The following is a 15956-nucleotide window of genomic DNA, read 5'->3' as shown; positions in this document are numbered from 1 at the left end:
AACTAAATTACTTACCTTAATTTATGGAACAATGAATAACTTTGAGGAGAACGTCTCCCCTTTACGTTGCAGAATAAATGAGCTCACTTCATTGTACATTAGATGTGACTTTAAATTGTCCGTTCAGAGTTAAACGCACTGCATTGTGGGTGAATCTAAACAATATGCACATTTATTTATTTGCCGTGTTGCTGCTGCTGCTGAAACAAGCAGTCGTAAAGTATTATGGGGGCAATTACTTTTTTAAATTGGAATATGTTGGTTTGGATTATGTTTATTTCTCAGTAAAGTCTGATAACCCAACTGGAAAGTATGATCATGTTTTCTAAGAGTGCTTCCTCTGTGCACAATAATGGGGTTGCTTCTTCTCTCCAACGACTAACAAATAAACATTTAAGCGCAAGAAACATTGGCAGAGCCGATAGAAATGTTTTGCTTTTTCTGACCTTGTGTTTTAATTTCACACCCTGAAGGAAAGGAGAGCCCCATCAGTGAGAAAAACAAACCCTGGCCAAGTATATACAAATAAAAAAAAATCACACAGGGTTTACATTCCTGCAGATGCAGAAACATTTACAGTATTATTTTTACAGACCGTTTTGGTGTGTTCTGGGTTGCACACATTCCATCATGATGTACACTGTGTGCAATTGATAACACATGTGGACGGATGCAGGGTGTTGGCACGACTGTGTTGACATCAGAGCATCAACACATCATCACATCATGACCAGCGCCCATTATTTCATGATGTCACACCAAAGACAGCCTTTCTTGGTCCAGCTCCAAAACAAAAAGGAGTCATCCAGCAGCAGCTGTTTCAGGAGACCGCCAAACCACCCCCACCTCTCCCAAAAATTCAAATTTCAATCAGGTTACGGAGCCCTCACATGAAAACAGCCACGCCACGGGGAGAGTCCTCCTGCATGTACGGATCACGATGACGGAGTTTGGTATCAAAGATAGCTCATCGTTTGTTGTTAATTATTTACATCTGCTGATCTTCTCAACACTTTGTTTGATTTTCAGCCAAAAAACAAATAATCAAATATGACTCTCTGATCTGGAAAAGAATCAATCGCTCGGTTTTTATGAAGCTCATACACTGAGAGTTCATCTAGAGGTAAACGTACAACCCACTTGAGATTTGAAAACACATATTTTGCTTAGCAAAATAAAAAGAAACACAAAAATATCTTTGTAAGTATTCTGTCCTATATGTTCATCTCGGCAGGTTTTTCTTTGAATGCAAAGCTTTCTAACTCAAATATTTCCTTTTTGTAGAGTCATACTTTTCTTAAGAAGTTTTTTTTTTATCTTAACTTTGGAAAAAGATCAAGCTAAAAACTTTTGCTACCTTTGGAAGCCTTTCAGGGTCCCCAGGGTGCCGAGGGATAACCTTCTGAAGCCTCTGAAAACCATAGTCAATGGTTGGTTCGTTCAGTGCTGCAGAAAAGAGAGGAATAAAAGAGGATGAGTAAAATAAACTTAATGGAGATGACAGTAAACAGTCCATGCTTTTTTTCTGATATTATATTTCATGTAAGGGCAGATATGTAGGATTTTCTTCTGAACAGAGAAACTGAAGTAATGGTTTTATTAAGTCCATAGTGCAAACCTGACAACAGACAATTGCTCTTTATATACCCACAGGATGTCCAGTAAGACTGCTTTTACTTCTCAGAAGGTTTTACTCTAATAATGTTTAATACTTCATAATAACAAGCAGAATTATCACGTTCTGCAGCAGAAAAAAGTAAAGATCTCTGCAGGATAAAGTATGCATCGTATCAGGACTATCAATTTGCCAGTTTCAGTGTCAAATTATTTTTGCAGAAATAAAAACAAATAACTTAAAGTGTTGCAAGTGCAGCACAACAAAGATTAAATACAAGAAACAGTAAAAAAGAATCTGAGAAATAAAATAACTGGAAAATTGCTAAAGACAAGAAAAGCAGTGATATTACTTAAATACAAAATATAATACAAGACAGAGACAATAAAATGAACATAAAACACAAATAAAAAGTACAAAGAAAGAGGGCTTTATAAAACTGTGTACAACTTACTACCAACCATTTTAGGGACGTTTTGCCAAGAAATGTGTAAAATAATCTGAACGTGATGAAAGAAAAGTATGAATAATTATTTACAGTTCAGGATGTGAGACAAAGGATCTCAGCTTGGCAGTATTTGTTAAATGAGAAAAACAGGAATTTGACATTTGCATCCAAAGTGAAACTTGAGTTAAAAGTTAAGCCAAGATTCCTAACAAGATTTTGCCAAAGTACACAGAGGTACAAGATGGTAATTTGTCATAATTCCAATGTTAAGTATTTCAGTTTGTTCATTTAATAGAAGAAAACTGCATCCCATCCAATGTTTAACTGTGTCTAAACTCTTTGCCAAAGTGTGGAGTTTAGAAATTTCACTCTTTCACAGAGAGGCGTAGAGCTGCATGTCATCTGCCCAACAGTGATTAGAGAGCGATGTCTTCAAAAGCTGACACAACGAACCCAAAGTACAACACAAATACAAAAAGCCTCTGGAGGCCATTTCAAGCTTCACGTTTCCACATGCATAAAGATTGGATTAGGACAGCATTCAAAACAACCAGCTGTCAGGGAACATGCATTACACGTATGGATTTTTGCTTTCCAAATATAGCTTCCTGATGCAACTGTAAACAATAGCACTGACTGTGAAATGTATACATATTGGCATATGTATATGCCAAGAGAGTAAAGCAGAGAAGTAACTTCAAAACCTTTTGCATAGACCTTTTCCAAAAACATGGTAGCTTTCAAGTGGTTCATTAAAAGCTCTTCATTCTCTCTGCTTATCAGGACAAAAATAATTTCCATTAGCTGTCCGCCCTTGGCCCTTGTGTTGAAAAACTTTGCATCAATTTTCAGAGGCTAAAAAATTCACAACGCAGTATTTGTGTGTTACATTCGGTTAAATATGGAAATTAAATTTAGCTGGTTAAACATCAGTCATCAGTGTGGTTATAAAGCTTTCTGATCTTAATTTCAAAATGTTACATGTTGCACTTTCCATGCTGCTCTTGCTGGTGTTCAGCCCAGCTGTGCAAACCTAATTAACACACACACAATCCAAACATCTGCAGGAGTCAGCAGGGGGGAATCAGACTAGTGAGGAGAAACAATCACTTCTCTTTTTGTTTCAAAATACCCCACTGACACCGGAAGGTGTTTGTATTTCTGGGCTGAACTGAAAAATGGTGAACCTTGCTAATGTATTTATGTATTTCTTCAAACTTATAGAAGAAGTGGGTTAGAGAAGTGAGCATGTGTTTTTATATTTAAATCTGTGAGTCATTCACTGAGGAAAAGACATCTAAAAATGATCAATCATGTTGTTAAAGCAGGATGAGGCAGGTTCTTTATTTTGGGTGAAACAATTTCCTGTTTTCCTCAAGCTGAGCATTAAAGCATAGAAATAAACTGGACATAAAAGTCATTCTATGGAAGTCAGCCAAAAAAAGGCGCAAGGTATTTGGAGTCTCGCTTTGATCAAGATATACTTCCAACAACATCAACACAAAATCACTCAACAATAAATTCCAGATTTACCTTTACCCATGATCTTCAACGCTTACCCTTCACAATAAGAGTCTTTATTCTGGTGTGAAACGTCAGTGTGCAAAACCGAAAGACGCTTTCAAATCATCTAAGTTTTCCTTCCAGGCTTTTCAAACAACAATGTTACACAATGAAAGCTTGCAGGAAATTAAGAAATGTACCACTCACTGACAAACTAATAAATTTTCATTAATAAATGTTTTGTTTGAATATGAAAGTAAAAAGAAAAGGGAGTAATTTTAGTGTTTACCCAATGCTATTCTTAGTATAACAGCATGCATTGCTAAGCTTAGTTTTTAATCCAAGTCTCAGACAAAACGCAAAGGCAAAAACATCCAACCAGATAAAAAGTATACTGTTCACATGAACAAGCAAGAAAAATTAATACTCCAACAAAAATCTAGAAATATTTAGTTTTTGGCCTCCTTCTCATCCAGGTGTTTTCCACCTAAATGACACCACAGAGGTTTTGTTACATAAACAAATGAACAGAATAAAGCTTCCAAAAAAATGTCGTTTTTTTAAATGATGTCAGAATCCGCTGGGATTAAGTGCAAGCAACTAAATATATTTTATACATACATATAGATATAGATATACTAAAAAGGTTCAAACTGGTAGTGTCAAAAACATCTGTCTGATAATGGCAGTAGAGATACAATCAGAAGAGGTTTTACAGAACATTAGGGCCCCTTTAATGCTCCAATTACCCTCATCCAAAGTCTTTATCCAATCAATATGTCAATCAAGGAGAGCTCTGAAAGCTCTGTCCGTCAGGACAGCATCAGTATTTCTGTACTGTTTTAGTTTTTGACAAATGCTGAGCTTATGTCATCTCCACATTGTTGAACCCTGAAAGTTCAGCAACAGGCGAGGTGGAGGTAGGAAGTTATGCTGGATTAACATGGACTTGTGGGAACCGAAGGGGTGTGTTTGCGTACATGAAGTCCAAGAGTGCAGCTGCGGCGGTGATGTTTGGTACTTTCCACAGCAAGCACTGATAAATTACTTGCAGATGAATGTCCTTTGCTTGTTGTGCAACTTCTTTTAGCATGTGTGTTTTAGATATGTGTCTGTGTTATTCACACATCACACCCAAGCCTCTGGTTTCTGTTACGTTCTCAACCACCTAATTTGTTCGCAACATTACTTTATAAATCATGAGCTTTGGTCCAGATGTTAAGCTGTGGTGGACAGCATTTCTATGTGCTTAAAGGAAGCCCTGTGGGCACATTAGGATTTTGTGATTTATTGATGGTAATTATGTGGACATGAATTAGAGGTAGAAAAGGGTGGGTCTGCGTAGGAAGAAAAAAGACTAACACGAGGGAGAAGAAAGAACAGAAAATGCAGATCTAACCAAGAGGAAACACTCTAATCTAATCTTAATATAGAAACCTTAAGATAATGCAATCTCTGTCTTGGTATGAAGTTGTCACTTAATTTGAAAGCATTCTTTCAGAATGAGGAGCCAGAATCAAGTAGATTACTCTATTAAAATGGGACACTGGTGGCCTGGTGGGCAGAGCAGGTGCTCCATGTGGATACAGTCCTGGACGTTGTCGTCTGGGTTTTATGTTTTTTCTGTCCCTTTCTGTCCCGTGGAACCCAAAAAATCCTTAGGTTTTCAGTGACATTTCAACAATCAGCTAATAATGTCTCCACCTTTTCTCTTCTTGTTTTAGTTCACCATGTTGTCGCCTCCTAAAACATTACTATACTTTCCTTAATTCTGTTGTTTTCTTGGATTTAATGAACTGCATGACATGTGAACACCCTGACTTACTTAGATACACCAAACCTTGCAAAAACTTTCTTATTGTACTGAATGTTGATTGTTTTAAACATAACCATCCAGATTGTTCTGTTTTAATTGAAGAGAGAAATGTTTCTGACAGAAACGGACCGAAAGGGAGCGATGCGAGTTGGAGAAGAAGGGTGTGGAAAGGAGTAAAGAGGAAGAACTCTGGTAGACAAAACAAGACAGAAAAAGAGCATGCAGTCATGGTTGAGGGAAAACAAAAAATTAGAAAAACAGCTGCCTAACAGTCGGCAGGATATCAACTGTCAGAACCAACTGCCAGTGTCAGATCCTCTCTCTGAGCATCTCTGGAGACGTTTAACCGATGCCAGCACTAATATGGCACACACAAACACACAGACATAGAGATAAGCGCATACATCACATCACAGCGCAGCTCAGATTAGTTGTGATGATTTAAGCATCTCAGACTGGCTCATTAATAATGGAACACTGTTTCTTTAAGAACAAAATGATGTGTGAATGTTTGCCTGTGTGAATTTAAAAATAATTCAGAACTTTTCCCACAAACTTTAATGTTTTGATGAGGATTTTATGCGGTAGAGCAACACAAAGGGGCCAAGAAATGTGAAGGGGAGGGAAAGGACATGTGCCATGCTTTTAGAGTTAACCCTCTTTATTTTGATACCCCAAAATAAAATCTTGTGTGACCATCTGTCTTCTTAATCACAAAGCAGACTCCACCTGTGTGCTATTTAATCTCAATACACCGATTCTCTGAAGGTCTCAGGGGTTTGCTGGAGAACATCAAGGAGCAAACAGCATCATGAAGACCAAGAGACACTGAGGACAGGTCAAGGAGAAAGTTTAAATCAGTTTAACTTATAAAACAATATTGATAACATATTGAACAAACCAAAACATGGCAATCCAACTAATTTGACTACACAATAAGAGCAATAATCGGCAATAATCGGCCATGGTTCCTCTAGAGGGGCTGCAGAGATCTACAAGTCAGGTGGGAAAAACTATTTGTGCTCTTCATACGTCTGGACTTTATATGAGAGGCAGAAAGAAAACAAGAAGTCCTTTTAGCTGGTCATGTGGATTAAGGAGCTCTTCTCAGATGAGACCAAAATGTAACATTGTGTACGTTTAACATTGTAGGTTATCCTGAATAGATAATGGTGGCAGCATCTGGCTATAGGAAAATCTTATTTGCTAAAGATTTAAGTCTCTGAAAATGTAAACCTGGTAAAAACAACAACAAACAAAAAACCCCCCAACAAAACCACATAAAGCTGAAACTGTAGTTAAAGGTGGTTCTGCAAAAAGATTAACTCATGAGGGCTGGCTACACATGCACACCACACTTTTCAGATATTCATATTTGAGAAAATGCCTTATTTGTGCTTGTCTATGACACAGATCATGATCGGGGTATGAACGCTCATGCAAGGCACTGACTGCAGACTCGGGCTCATATTCCACCCAAGGATTTGTACAAAAACAGAACCAGCATCAGATCAGCAGAAGTTGTCGAGTTCATTAAGTATCATTTTAAAAAGCGCAAGTAAAGCCACCAAATGCATCCTGTCCATTAAAATCCTAACCCGTGTACCCTAAACACTTATTGTACTCCCCCCCAGTTTTAATGGGCAGTGCTTATTCTCCAGATTTGGACAAACGAAAAGCAGATGTTTTTCAGAGTAAAATTTATTGTTTTGTTTAGCAAGAGCTGCTCCAGCAGAACACATAAAATCAGCCGTAAATATGTTGTCGTGGCACATTGTTCACAAAAACACAACATAAACACTTCATCAGAGCGAATGACACTGAAACCTGAACCTGTCTCATCTCACTAATTCTGCCTCCCTGCTGCTCCCCTGAAACCCTCTCAGCACGAATCCCTCCAGCTCTGCTTCACCTCCCCCCATCATCCCTGTCTTCTGCTTCATCTCCTCCCTCCTCCTCCTCACTAACTACACCTTCTGCCACTTTCACCCATCCATCCGCTCACCCATCACTCCTCCACCTCCTCCTCCTCCTTCAGCCTTGTTCTTTCCCTCAGAGTCCAGAGCCGCCATCAGATCAATACTCATAGAAGTTTCATGAGGACAGACCATCCAGAGTTGCTCCACCATGAAATGTGAACGGAGGAGAAAGAGAAAATAAAGAAAAGAGGGGAAAAATAGCAAACAAAAAAACAAAAAAACTGTGAAATCTGGAATATTTTGCAATCGACTTCAATACAATTGTGTTTTTCTCATCATCTTTTGGGAGTACTGAAACAAAGGAATCCACAGATGGGGGGAAGAGGGAGGGAAAAGGCAAAGGCTAAAACTGGGTGGGTGAAAGGACAAAGAGGACTGGTGTAAAAAGAGCAGAAGGAGGAGGAGGAGGAAACGAAGAGGAGGTGTGGTGATATTGATTCTCTGGCCAGCCAGCAGTTCAATACCACTGAATTATTGCTTCATTCTTCCCCTTATGAGATGAGATCTCTTTCTCCTGAGCTCACCGTCTCTACGCAGTTGTACATGTGTGTATCTGCATGCGTGCACCGCTGTACTGTATGTGCGATCTACTTATGAGGGAATCAATACTTTACAATCTGGTTTTAAAAGTCCATCTGTCTTTCTGGTGCTGTATCTCTTTTACTACACTTCAGCTTCTTATTGTCTCCCTTTGAGATGGCAAAAGTGAGGCTCGAATGTTTGAAAAAGAGAAAGAAAGTCCATTTTTTCCCCAAAGTTTGATATGCTTTGCTCAAAGTTTCCTGTCCACGACCTAGCTTTAGATTTCCTATCGCGGCTCTGTTTCCTTTATCTGTGTTAATGTTGGCAAGTGTAAGCATTTATTGATTGTCACTTTGCACCGTTGAGTGTGTTTACAGCAGTGTGTGATGTGGAGAATGTTAATTTTTCCCATCAGGCGGATGAAGCAGCCATACGGCACCATATTTACGTGTGTGTGTGGACTGTTTCAGTGTGGTAGACCATCTGTTAACCAGACTACTCACCATCTTTCTCTCGTATCAGTCTGATTTACAATTACTTTCAACTCCTGCCCCTGTTTGAAAGTGTGTGTGGCAAGTTGTGTAAGACATGACCCTGCTGGTGTGGCGTTCAGCGTTGCTTTTCACATGTGTGTGTGACCGTGAGCATGTTAAATCGCGCAGCCCTCACACCCAGAGGCAACCACAGCAAGAGGACTGAAAAACCACAAGTAGCCAATCAGCTTTCACTGCCAGGACCTTCCTGAGACAAGTCAACCTTGAGGCGGGGTCATGCAACCGTAGTAACGGATCGTGTTTCCTGGGTCGCATGTTGAAGCGATCAGCCAATCGCCAGGTCACCAGGGGTCACCCCCGTCCAATAGGAGAAGGAGTTGGATGCCAGATGGACCAATTACCTGCTGGTTAGCCCCAGGGTTGGTCTAAAAATGTTTTAGAAGAATAACACTCAAGCAGGCACACATGCAAGATTTGAGAAAGCACCGTTTAAAACCATTTCACGCTGCCAGCAAAACAAAAATTACAGCATCATCCAACTGAAACATTGTTTCAGTTCTGCTCCAGATCTGGAGTCACTGCTGGTATTTAGTATCGACAAGTGGTGGTGGATCTGCAGAACCCTCTACAAAAACACAATCCTTAGTGAAGACAATACATACAAAATATATACAGAAACATTGAAATAAATGGTTGTTTATGCTACTAAATGATTCCTAGTTTTTTTTATTTCTGTTTCTGATATGAAATGACTCAGTTATAATAAAGGAAGTTTAGGAACAACTGTTATTTATACATAAATAAGTACATAAATTATTTATACCATTCTTAATAAATAATGGATACATCTTTCTCAACATAACATTAATCAAACCTAATAAAGTTCTGAACAGCATTTTGCATTTTTCCAATGCAAAGCCATAGACTCTTCTTGCTTTAAATGTGTTATTTATACACATTTGTATTTAAACAAGTTTTATCACAAGTATTTGGCCTCATCATCCGTATGTAAAGCTTTCCCAATCAAATGTTTGGGTAAATTTTAAACAAACCTTCAACATGTTTCCAGAAACTCAACTGGATGTTACCATGGACAAGAACTGCAGGAGGTTTATATGGCAGGAAATGAAATGGCTACAGCATTTGTGGGACAGAGCTTTAAAATCTTAGCTTGGTATAAGAAATATTTTATAACCACAATAGTTCAAGTCCATACAGTTTTTAAGAGGGACAATGTATCAAACTGTCATTGCAGCATCACTGTGTGCAATACAGCAATCCCATAAGACTGCCTACATTCAATATTTGGCTGTCTATAATATATTACATACCATACGTTATGCATTAATATTCTGTGTGCAGGTAATATATTTGGCCGGTTAAATGGAATTTCACTGCCCCCAATGCCAAAACCCAGTTTAAGTTTTACTGAAATGTCAAGAAAGGAACTGGAAGTTTGACAACAAATCTGAGTCAATCACAAATCAGATTGTCTTTGCAACATTAAATAAGAAAATTCCATCTGAAAGTTTTCCAAATATTTCATATCCCTATAGTATCATTGTTAATTTGATTTGTTTAAAGTTATAAAGTTTAAAAGCACTGAATTTGTGACTTAGGTCTGACATGTGGCTTGGTTTTCTAAAAAAAAAACCTCTGTGCTACTTAAAATTTAAGAGATCTCTCATGATTTGTTTCTTTGTCATACTTTGTGCACAACATAACCCTAACTCATGAGTGTTAGGGAAAGTCTAGAAACAACCCTAGAAACAAAATTAAAATCAATGTGTCATCACAACATCAATACTGTATTTGATAAACATTTCAGTGTCAGTTTTTTTCTACCTTTGCCACATAAATTACTTGCAAAGTGTTTTAAAAACGCATGTTTTCTGTATTATGGTTATTATAGCTAAACCAAACCAAGACAATCAATTTAAAATATGCTGAGAAATTGGCCTCAGACTGGAATGACCACTCACAGCAGGAAGGCTAATAAAAATGACTTACTCAGTGCTGTTCTGATAACTTCTTATAATATAGTTCTTAAACTAAGAACAGAACAGGATAAAATGTGGACAAAACTTTACAAAAACAGAAGATCGGAAATCAGCCACAATGTTGAGCTCAGTTGATCTTTATAATCAACAGCAAAAAATAAACAATGAAAATGAGAAAGTCAGGAGTATAGTTTGAAAAGAAATATTATTTCTTCCAAGTTTTACGCAAGAAAGCAGATTATTTATTGTGGAACTAATGCCATTACTAAGTAACACGTCATCCTCATTGATCAGGTTTAAATCCTTATCTTCAGCTAATAGATGGAGTCATTAAATTTCCACTGCCTCAAAGTGTTTATACAGCAGCAAATACTTCCTTTCTCCCCCCTGTTGACGTCATCATTATGGTGTGTTGGAGCCATGTTGAGCAGCGGATCAATACCAGACATAACATCACCTCCATTCATTTCCAGGTGTACGTTTAAAACAGACCGACACACACATGCTTTCCTCCTTCCCCGTCTTCACTCAGTTCAGCAGGAAAACACTCATTCACAGTGAACAATCCACTCAGAAGTCACACACTCCTTTTCAACATTGTGTGCAGTTTGTGGATGCTGCATGTGTGTGTTTGTGTGTGTGGATGTGTGTGTTAGTAAACTGGGTGTTCTGGATGATTTCACTAATAGTTTCAGCATGCAGGCATATAAAGAGCAGACTGTTTAATTGTAGCTGGTTTTTAACGAGCCTCTGATTATGGCAACATTCTAACGAGTGTGGGTCGTTAATGTTGACTAATCTGCAGTCATTAGTTCAACACTGTCTGGCCTGAGAGTGAACTGCAGCTCAGAGATGGCATTCAGGCGCACACGTACAAAGGCATTTTTTCAAACACAAAAGCAAGCTCGCATTTCCAAGAAGCAACTCTGGACCTAGAAGTTAAAAACCTAACGTCATTCAGACAGAAGCAAAAGTGCTTGTATTGTCTTCATTGGACTTACCGGTGTATATGAACCTTCCTGGTGTGCCTTTGCAGAACTGTTTGGACTTGTAAGACAGAGTGACCTCTACGACCCCAGGGATGTGTCTGGGAGGGGTCTGCACCCGAATGGCATGTGGCGTAATCAGCTGCAGGACAAGGAAAAAAAGAGACAGTGAACAAAGACCAAATTTGACCATCGACATCTCAGATCGCAAGTTTTAAATGTTTGAGTCATGGATGACTGAAACTGACGAAGACAAATTTGTTTAAATGCCTCCTTTGCAATGTTACCACTGCGGTTATCAAAGCTTCCCTCGGATGTTTCCAATTAACAGAATAACCCCATTTATACTGGAGGTTTCTGAACCATCAGCTTCAGCCTCGCCTTAACGAAGGAAAACAGCTTCAGTGTTTTCATAGGCTTATCAGTGGCATTAGAGGATGCAGGTATGAGCACTGCTGCGTCTGCACAGGACATTTTATATGAAACAAGTCTCTGTGCACAGATTTTGATGAGCATCTTAGGGGGGAATCTTTTGGGAATCCAAAATCTTTTCTCATTTTTGCCAAATATGATGCATAAGTTTTCTTTTTGGTAGAGTAAAAACTACATCTAGCATTTAATCAACAATGTGAATAACATAACTTTCTCTCTCTTTCTCTTTCTTACTGTTTATTCAATGTCACAAACTGTTTTTATTTTTTCTTTAATTATGTAAAGCACCTTGAAATGCCTTGCTGCTGAAATGTGCTGTACAAATACAATTTGATTGATTGACTGATTGAACTTCCCTCAGTCTGTAAGTAACCACACTATATGTGCAATTTGGAGGTGCAAATGTTTCTAGTGATGTGGGAGCTTTGTTTACGAGGGTTCCAGTTCACACTGTTCTCTGTGTAATGGGAATGATTGTGGCTTTGTTTCACTGATGTAGAGATGTTGGATCTTTTGAGTGGCTTTGTGAAATTCTTTCAGTTGTAGCCAGAACATGGGCAGCACAGGATGTCCAGCTGTTTTGCTTCCAAGAGCATTGCAATCATTTGTTGGGGGCACTGCAAGCCTGGTCTAAGCGTGAGAACATCGTCACCTTGCTGTAAAGTCTCAGATGACACCAAATGCACAAGCCACACATCATTTACAGTTTACAATTCATTTATGAGCAGGTAGGTGCCTGATATTCTGATACCACAATATTGAATTTCTACAATCTCACCCTGAAGGTTTTGTGATCAAATTAGTGTTAAACTCTCATATTCAAATCAAGAGGACTGATTTCTTGGTTTACCTCAAAAGATCTCTTCAAGACGGTACAGAAACCGTTGTTCCTCTGGCTTATTTTTTAGAACGAGGCACATGTGCATATGGTAAATAAACCATAAACTGTACAAAAATGATCTTGATTATATAAAAAAATGACCTGAACAGCTACTGCACATCATCCTGGAAGTGAAAACCATTATTTTATAATGGGCTCTGTGCTTGTGTGAAACTTGATTTATATATTTTGGTAGCTGTGTTGCAATCGCACCACCAAAATGCCTGCTGGCAGCCAGGTTTCCACTAAACTAATGACTCTGTTGCATCCTAAAAACTAACTTAAAAAATAAGCAACAAAGTGTGGCGGGTGGGCCTTTAACGAAATAATTTTCTTGAGCATTAAGTGTTAGTTAATGTAATAATGATAGAAATTTGGAAAGTTTTTTTTAAAGAGATTATTATGTTTTTAGGTCAAGAATCACTGACAAATATTAAAACCTCTTAAAATGGCACAAAATGAGGTATTTATGTTTTAATGACTATGTTTTTTGCATTCATTTTGATTTAACTGTAGATTGGCAGGTGCATTTATTAACTTTTGAGGCACTTGAAACCGAACACCAAACAAATAGTTTGTGCCCTAATGCAAAAGAATGATGCAAATATTGTTGACAATTGTTTCCTTTTTTACTCTTTCAGTTTTAATCAATACAGGCAAAACAGACAAAAAGGGCTTATGGACTTAATGTAAAAGTATTTTCAACTTTTGTGGCCCAGTAGAACTTCCAGCTTGGAGATTTTTGCTCATGTCACAAAAGCTAATATAGTCGAACTCACTGAGTTCTCACAAACTCAGTGAGAAATCTACAGGTAGGAAACAGATGAATAAAAACTGGAAAAAATGTGCAATAATATCCCACACACTGATGTAGCCCAACTGTATTTTCCTGCCTCCGAATCAATAACCAGGTTGAGTGCAAATGAAACATTCGTCTGCCAAAAATCCCTTTGAATATGGCCTGAGGAACGCTGAGAGAGCTGAGTCAGTTTGAACTGAGACTCTGTACACATGTTAGTGTGCGTAAGTGCAGCTCTCAACACTGTAAACAAACCCTTTAGCCCTTAATAGACACACACATATGCACACACACACACACACACGCACACGCACACACACACACACACACACACACACACACACACACACACACACACACACCCATTCCTGTATGTACGCACACATACAACTATACAGAGACACTGTTGTTGTTGGACGGCAGCCACGGTCACTCGGCGCACACCGTGAGTGGAGTCAGAAGACAAATAAACATTTTGTAGAGGAGTGGGGAAAACTGTGATAGTGTGTGTGCGTGTGTGTGTGTGTGAGTATTCAGCCGATGGCTATCAACATGTGCTGATTTGATCAGTGCTCTGAAATAAAGAGGGAGAGGGAGAACGGGTGAGGAAGGTAGAGAGGGGCGGTGGTCTCTGGTTGGTAGGGACTCATTAGAGAGGTAAACATCATTTAGAGAAACATTAACACACACACGCACGCACCCCCGCACACACACAGGCACGCACACACGCACACACACACACACACGCACGCACACACGCGCACACACACACACACAGGCACGCACACACGCACACACACACACACACGCACGTACGCACGCACGCACGCACGCACGCACACCCCCACACACACGCATGTGCACGCTCTCTCTCTCTCTCTCTCTCTTCCTCTCTCTCTCCTTCTCTCTCTCTCTGTCTCTCTCACACACACAGTTAAGAGCCAGACGATGGAGAAAAGCATGTATTCACATTGAATTACTTTCAACAGAGCAATGACTGGAGCTCACAGCTAAAAGGCTGAAACAACGCAGACAGGCTGATGAACTTACCTCGCTCCAAACCAGCATGGTACCAAAGATAACTTGGAGGCCGTCAAAGAAGTTGTCTCCTATGATGATGACTGTAGCGCCCCCTGTAGTCCACCCCTCGCTAGGACTGATGGCCTTAATGCAGGGAGCTGCTCCTGGAGGGGAAACATTTTAAACAATGACACATCACTTTGATCTAACAAGCTTCTGAAAATAAACAGTTGTAAAATTGTTTCACTTTTATGAAGAAAATGTTGCTCCTGCTTACAGAGCATAATGCATAAAAAGTGAGACAGAAACATTTAATTTTAACACAGCTGCCAATACAGGTTTAAACCAATTCCTAATTCACTTTAAGAACTAGATTATAAGAAGTTTCTCTATATACAAGTCAGTGCATTGAAAAATCTGCTCAACCAGAATGTTTAATTAAATCCTCTGTTTTGTCATCAATCATGTGATTGGATTATTTTGGATAAAGGTAAACATTTTATAAGTGTCCAAGGTTGTGTGGACAAGACCTGAGTTTGCTCATCCAAAAGTTTGACTGACGTCAGATTTTAGCTGACATAAAAACACTCACAGATGGTTCAACATGCATCATATTATTTCAAACAGAACAGAACAGAATTAAAGCTCGATGTCACTTTAATTCTGACTATTGTTAATTCAAGCATATTTGATCTAATCCCAAAGGATAACAGCAAAAGTCTGCCTGTCTGTCAAAAACCAGCTCTCACTCTAATGTAAGTGTGCGATTATCAGCATTCAGCTGAATTACAACAGCTCTGAGTCTGGGTTTGTTCATGAGAAAAAGTGTATAATGATATTAGACTAGAAACACACACATGCACAGCAGCACACCATGCACTGTGTGTGCTGTACGTTGGATTAGCCAGATGGAGGGGCAGGAATCACCTGATAGGATTAAACCATCAACCATCTGGCGGCCATGCTGCTCACACACACACGCATGCACCCACACACACAGGCTGGTGTTACCGTGTTCTAGGTAAGATGGGGTTCCCTCCACGGGGTCGAGCCTGCGGGCCCGCCGGCCGTGTTTTGAGTTGTTGTGGACAAACATATTGTCAGAGACTGCCAGGACATGTCCCTCCACGCTCACCGTAGTTGACACAACCACCTAAGGAAAAGCAGGGGGATAAAAAAAGCAGGGAATCATAAAGGAAGCAAGGAAAAGATATATAGGAGAGAGGAAAGAGGTGAGAAGTGAGGAGAGGACAAAAAAAGAGAACATCGAAAGTCAACAGATTGTCGCAAAGAAGAGTTTAAAGCATTAAGCTGTGAAAAGCTCCTTAAATGTAGCCAGTTATCACTGCTATTACCATCACCCTCACTGCACACTAAGTCACTGTGGCTGCAGGTTTGTGTATGTGTGTTCATGATGGGTCCAGCCTTTAATTATCTCCCAGGGAAACAGAGCTGTCTTTTT

The 15956-nt window shown here is 39.2% G+C and overlaps 1 protein-coding gene across 2 annotated transcripts in view; it reads right to left on the bottom strand.

Annotated features, from left to right (window-relative positions):
• Positions 1 to 15956, bottom strand: part of LOC103475669 (transcription factor COE1) — a 97171-nt gene that overhangs the window by 15700 nt on the left and 65515 nt on the right. For both annotated transcript variants that reach the window (XM_008427475.3, XM_008427474.3), the window contains exons 8-11: positions 15506 to 15647; positions 14525 to 14658; positions 11379 to 11505; positions 1358 to 1446 (exon numbers count right to left, since the gene is read on the bottom strand). In XM_008427475.3, the coding sequence (XP_008425697.2) occupies positions 1358 to 1446; positions 11379 to 11505; positions 14525 to 14658; positions 15506 to 15647 (492 nt within the window). The remainder of the gene's footprint in view (positions 1 to 1357; positions 1447 to 11378; positions 11506 to 14524; positions 14659 to 15505; positions 15648 to 15956) is intronic.

This window comes from Poecilia reticulata, chromosome 14, assembly GCF_904066995.2.
Source record: "Poecilia reticulata chromosome 14, P_reticulata-male-v2, whole genome shotgun sequence".
In the NCBI taxonomy this organism is placed as follows: domain Eukaryota; kingdom Metazoa; phylum Chordata; class Actinopteri; order Cyprinodontiformes; family Poeciliidae; genus Poecilia; species Poecilia reticulata.
The sequence above is the reverse complement of the archived record's forward strand: the minus strand, read 5'-3'. Positions and strand labels throughout refer to the sequence as shown.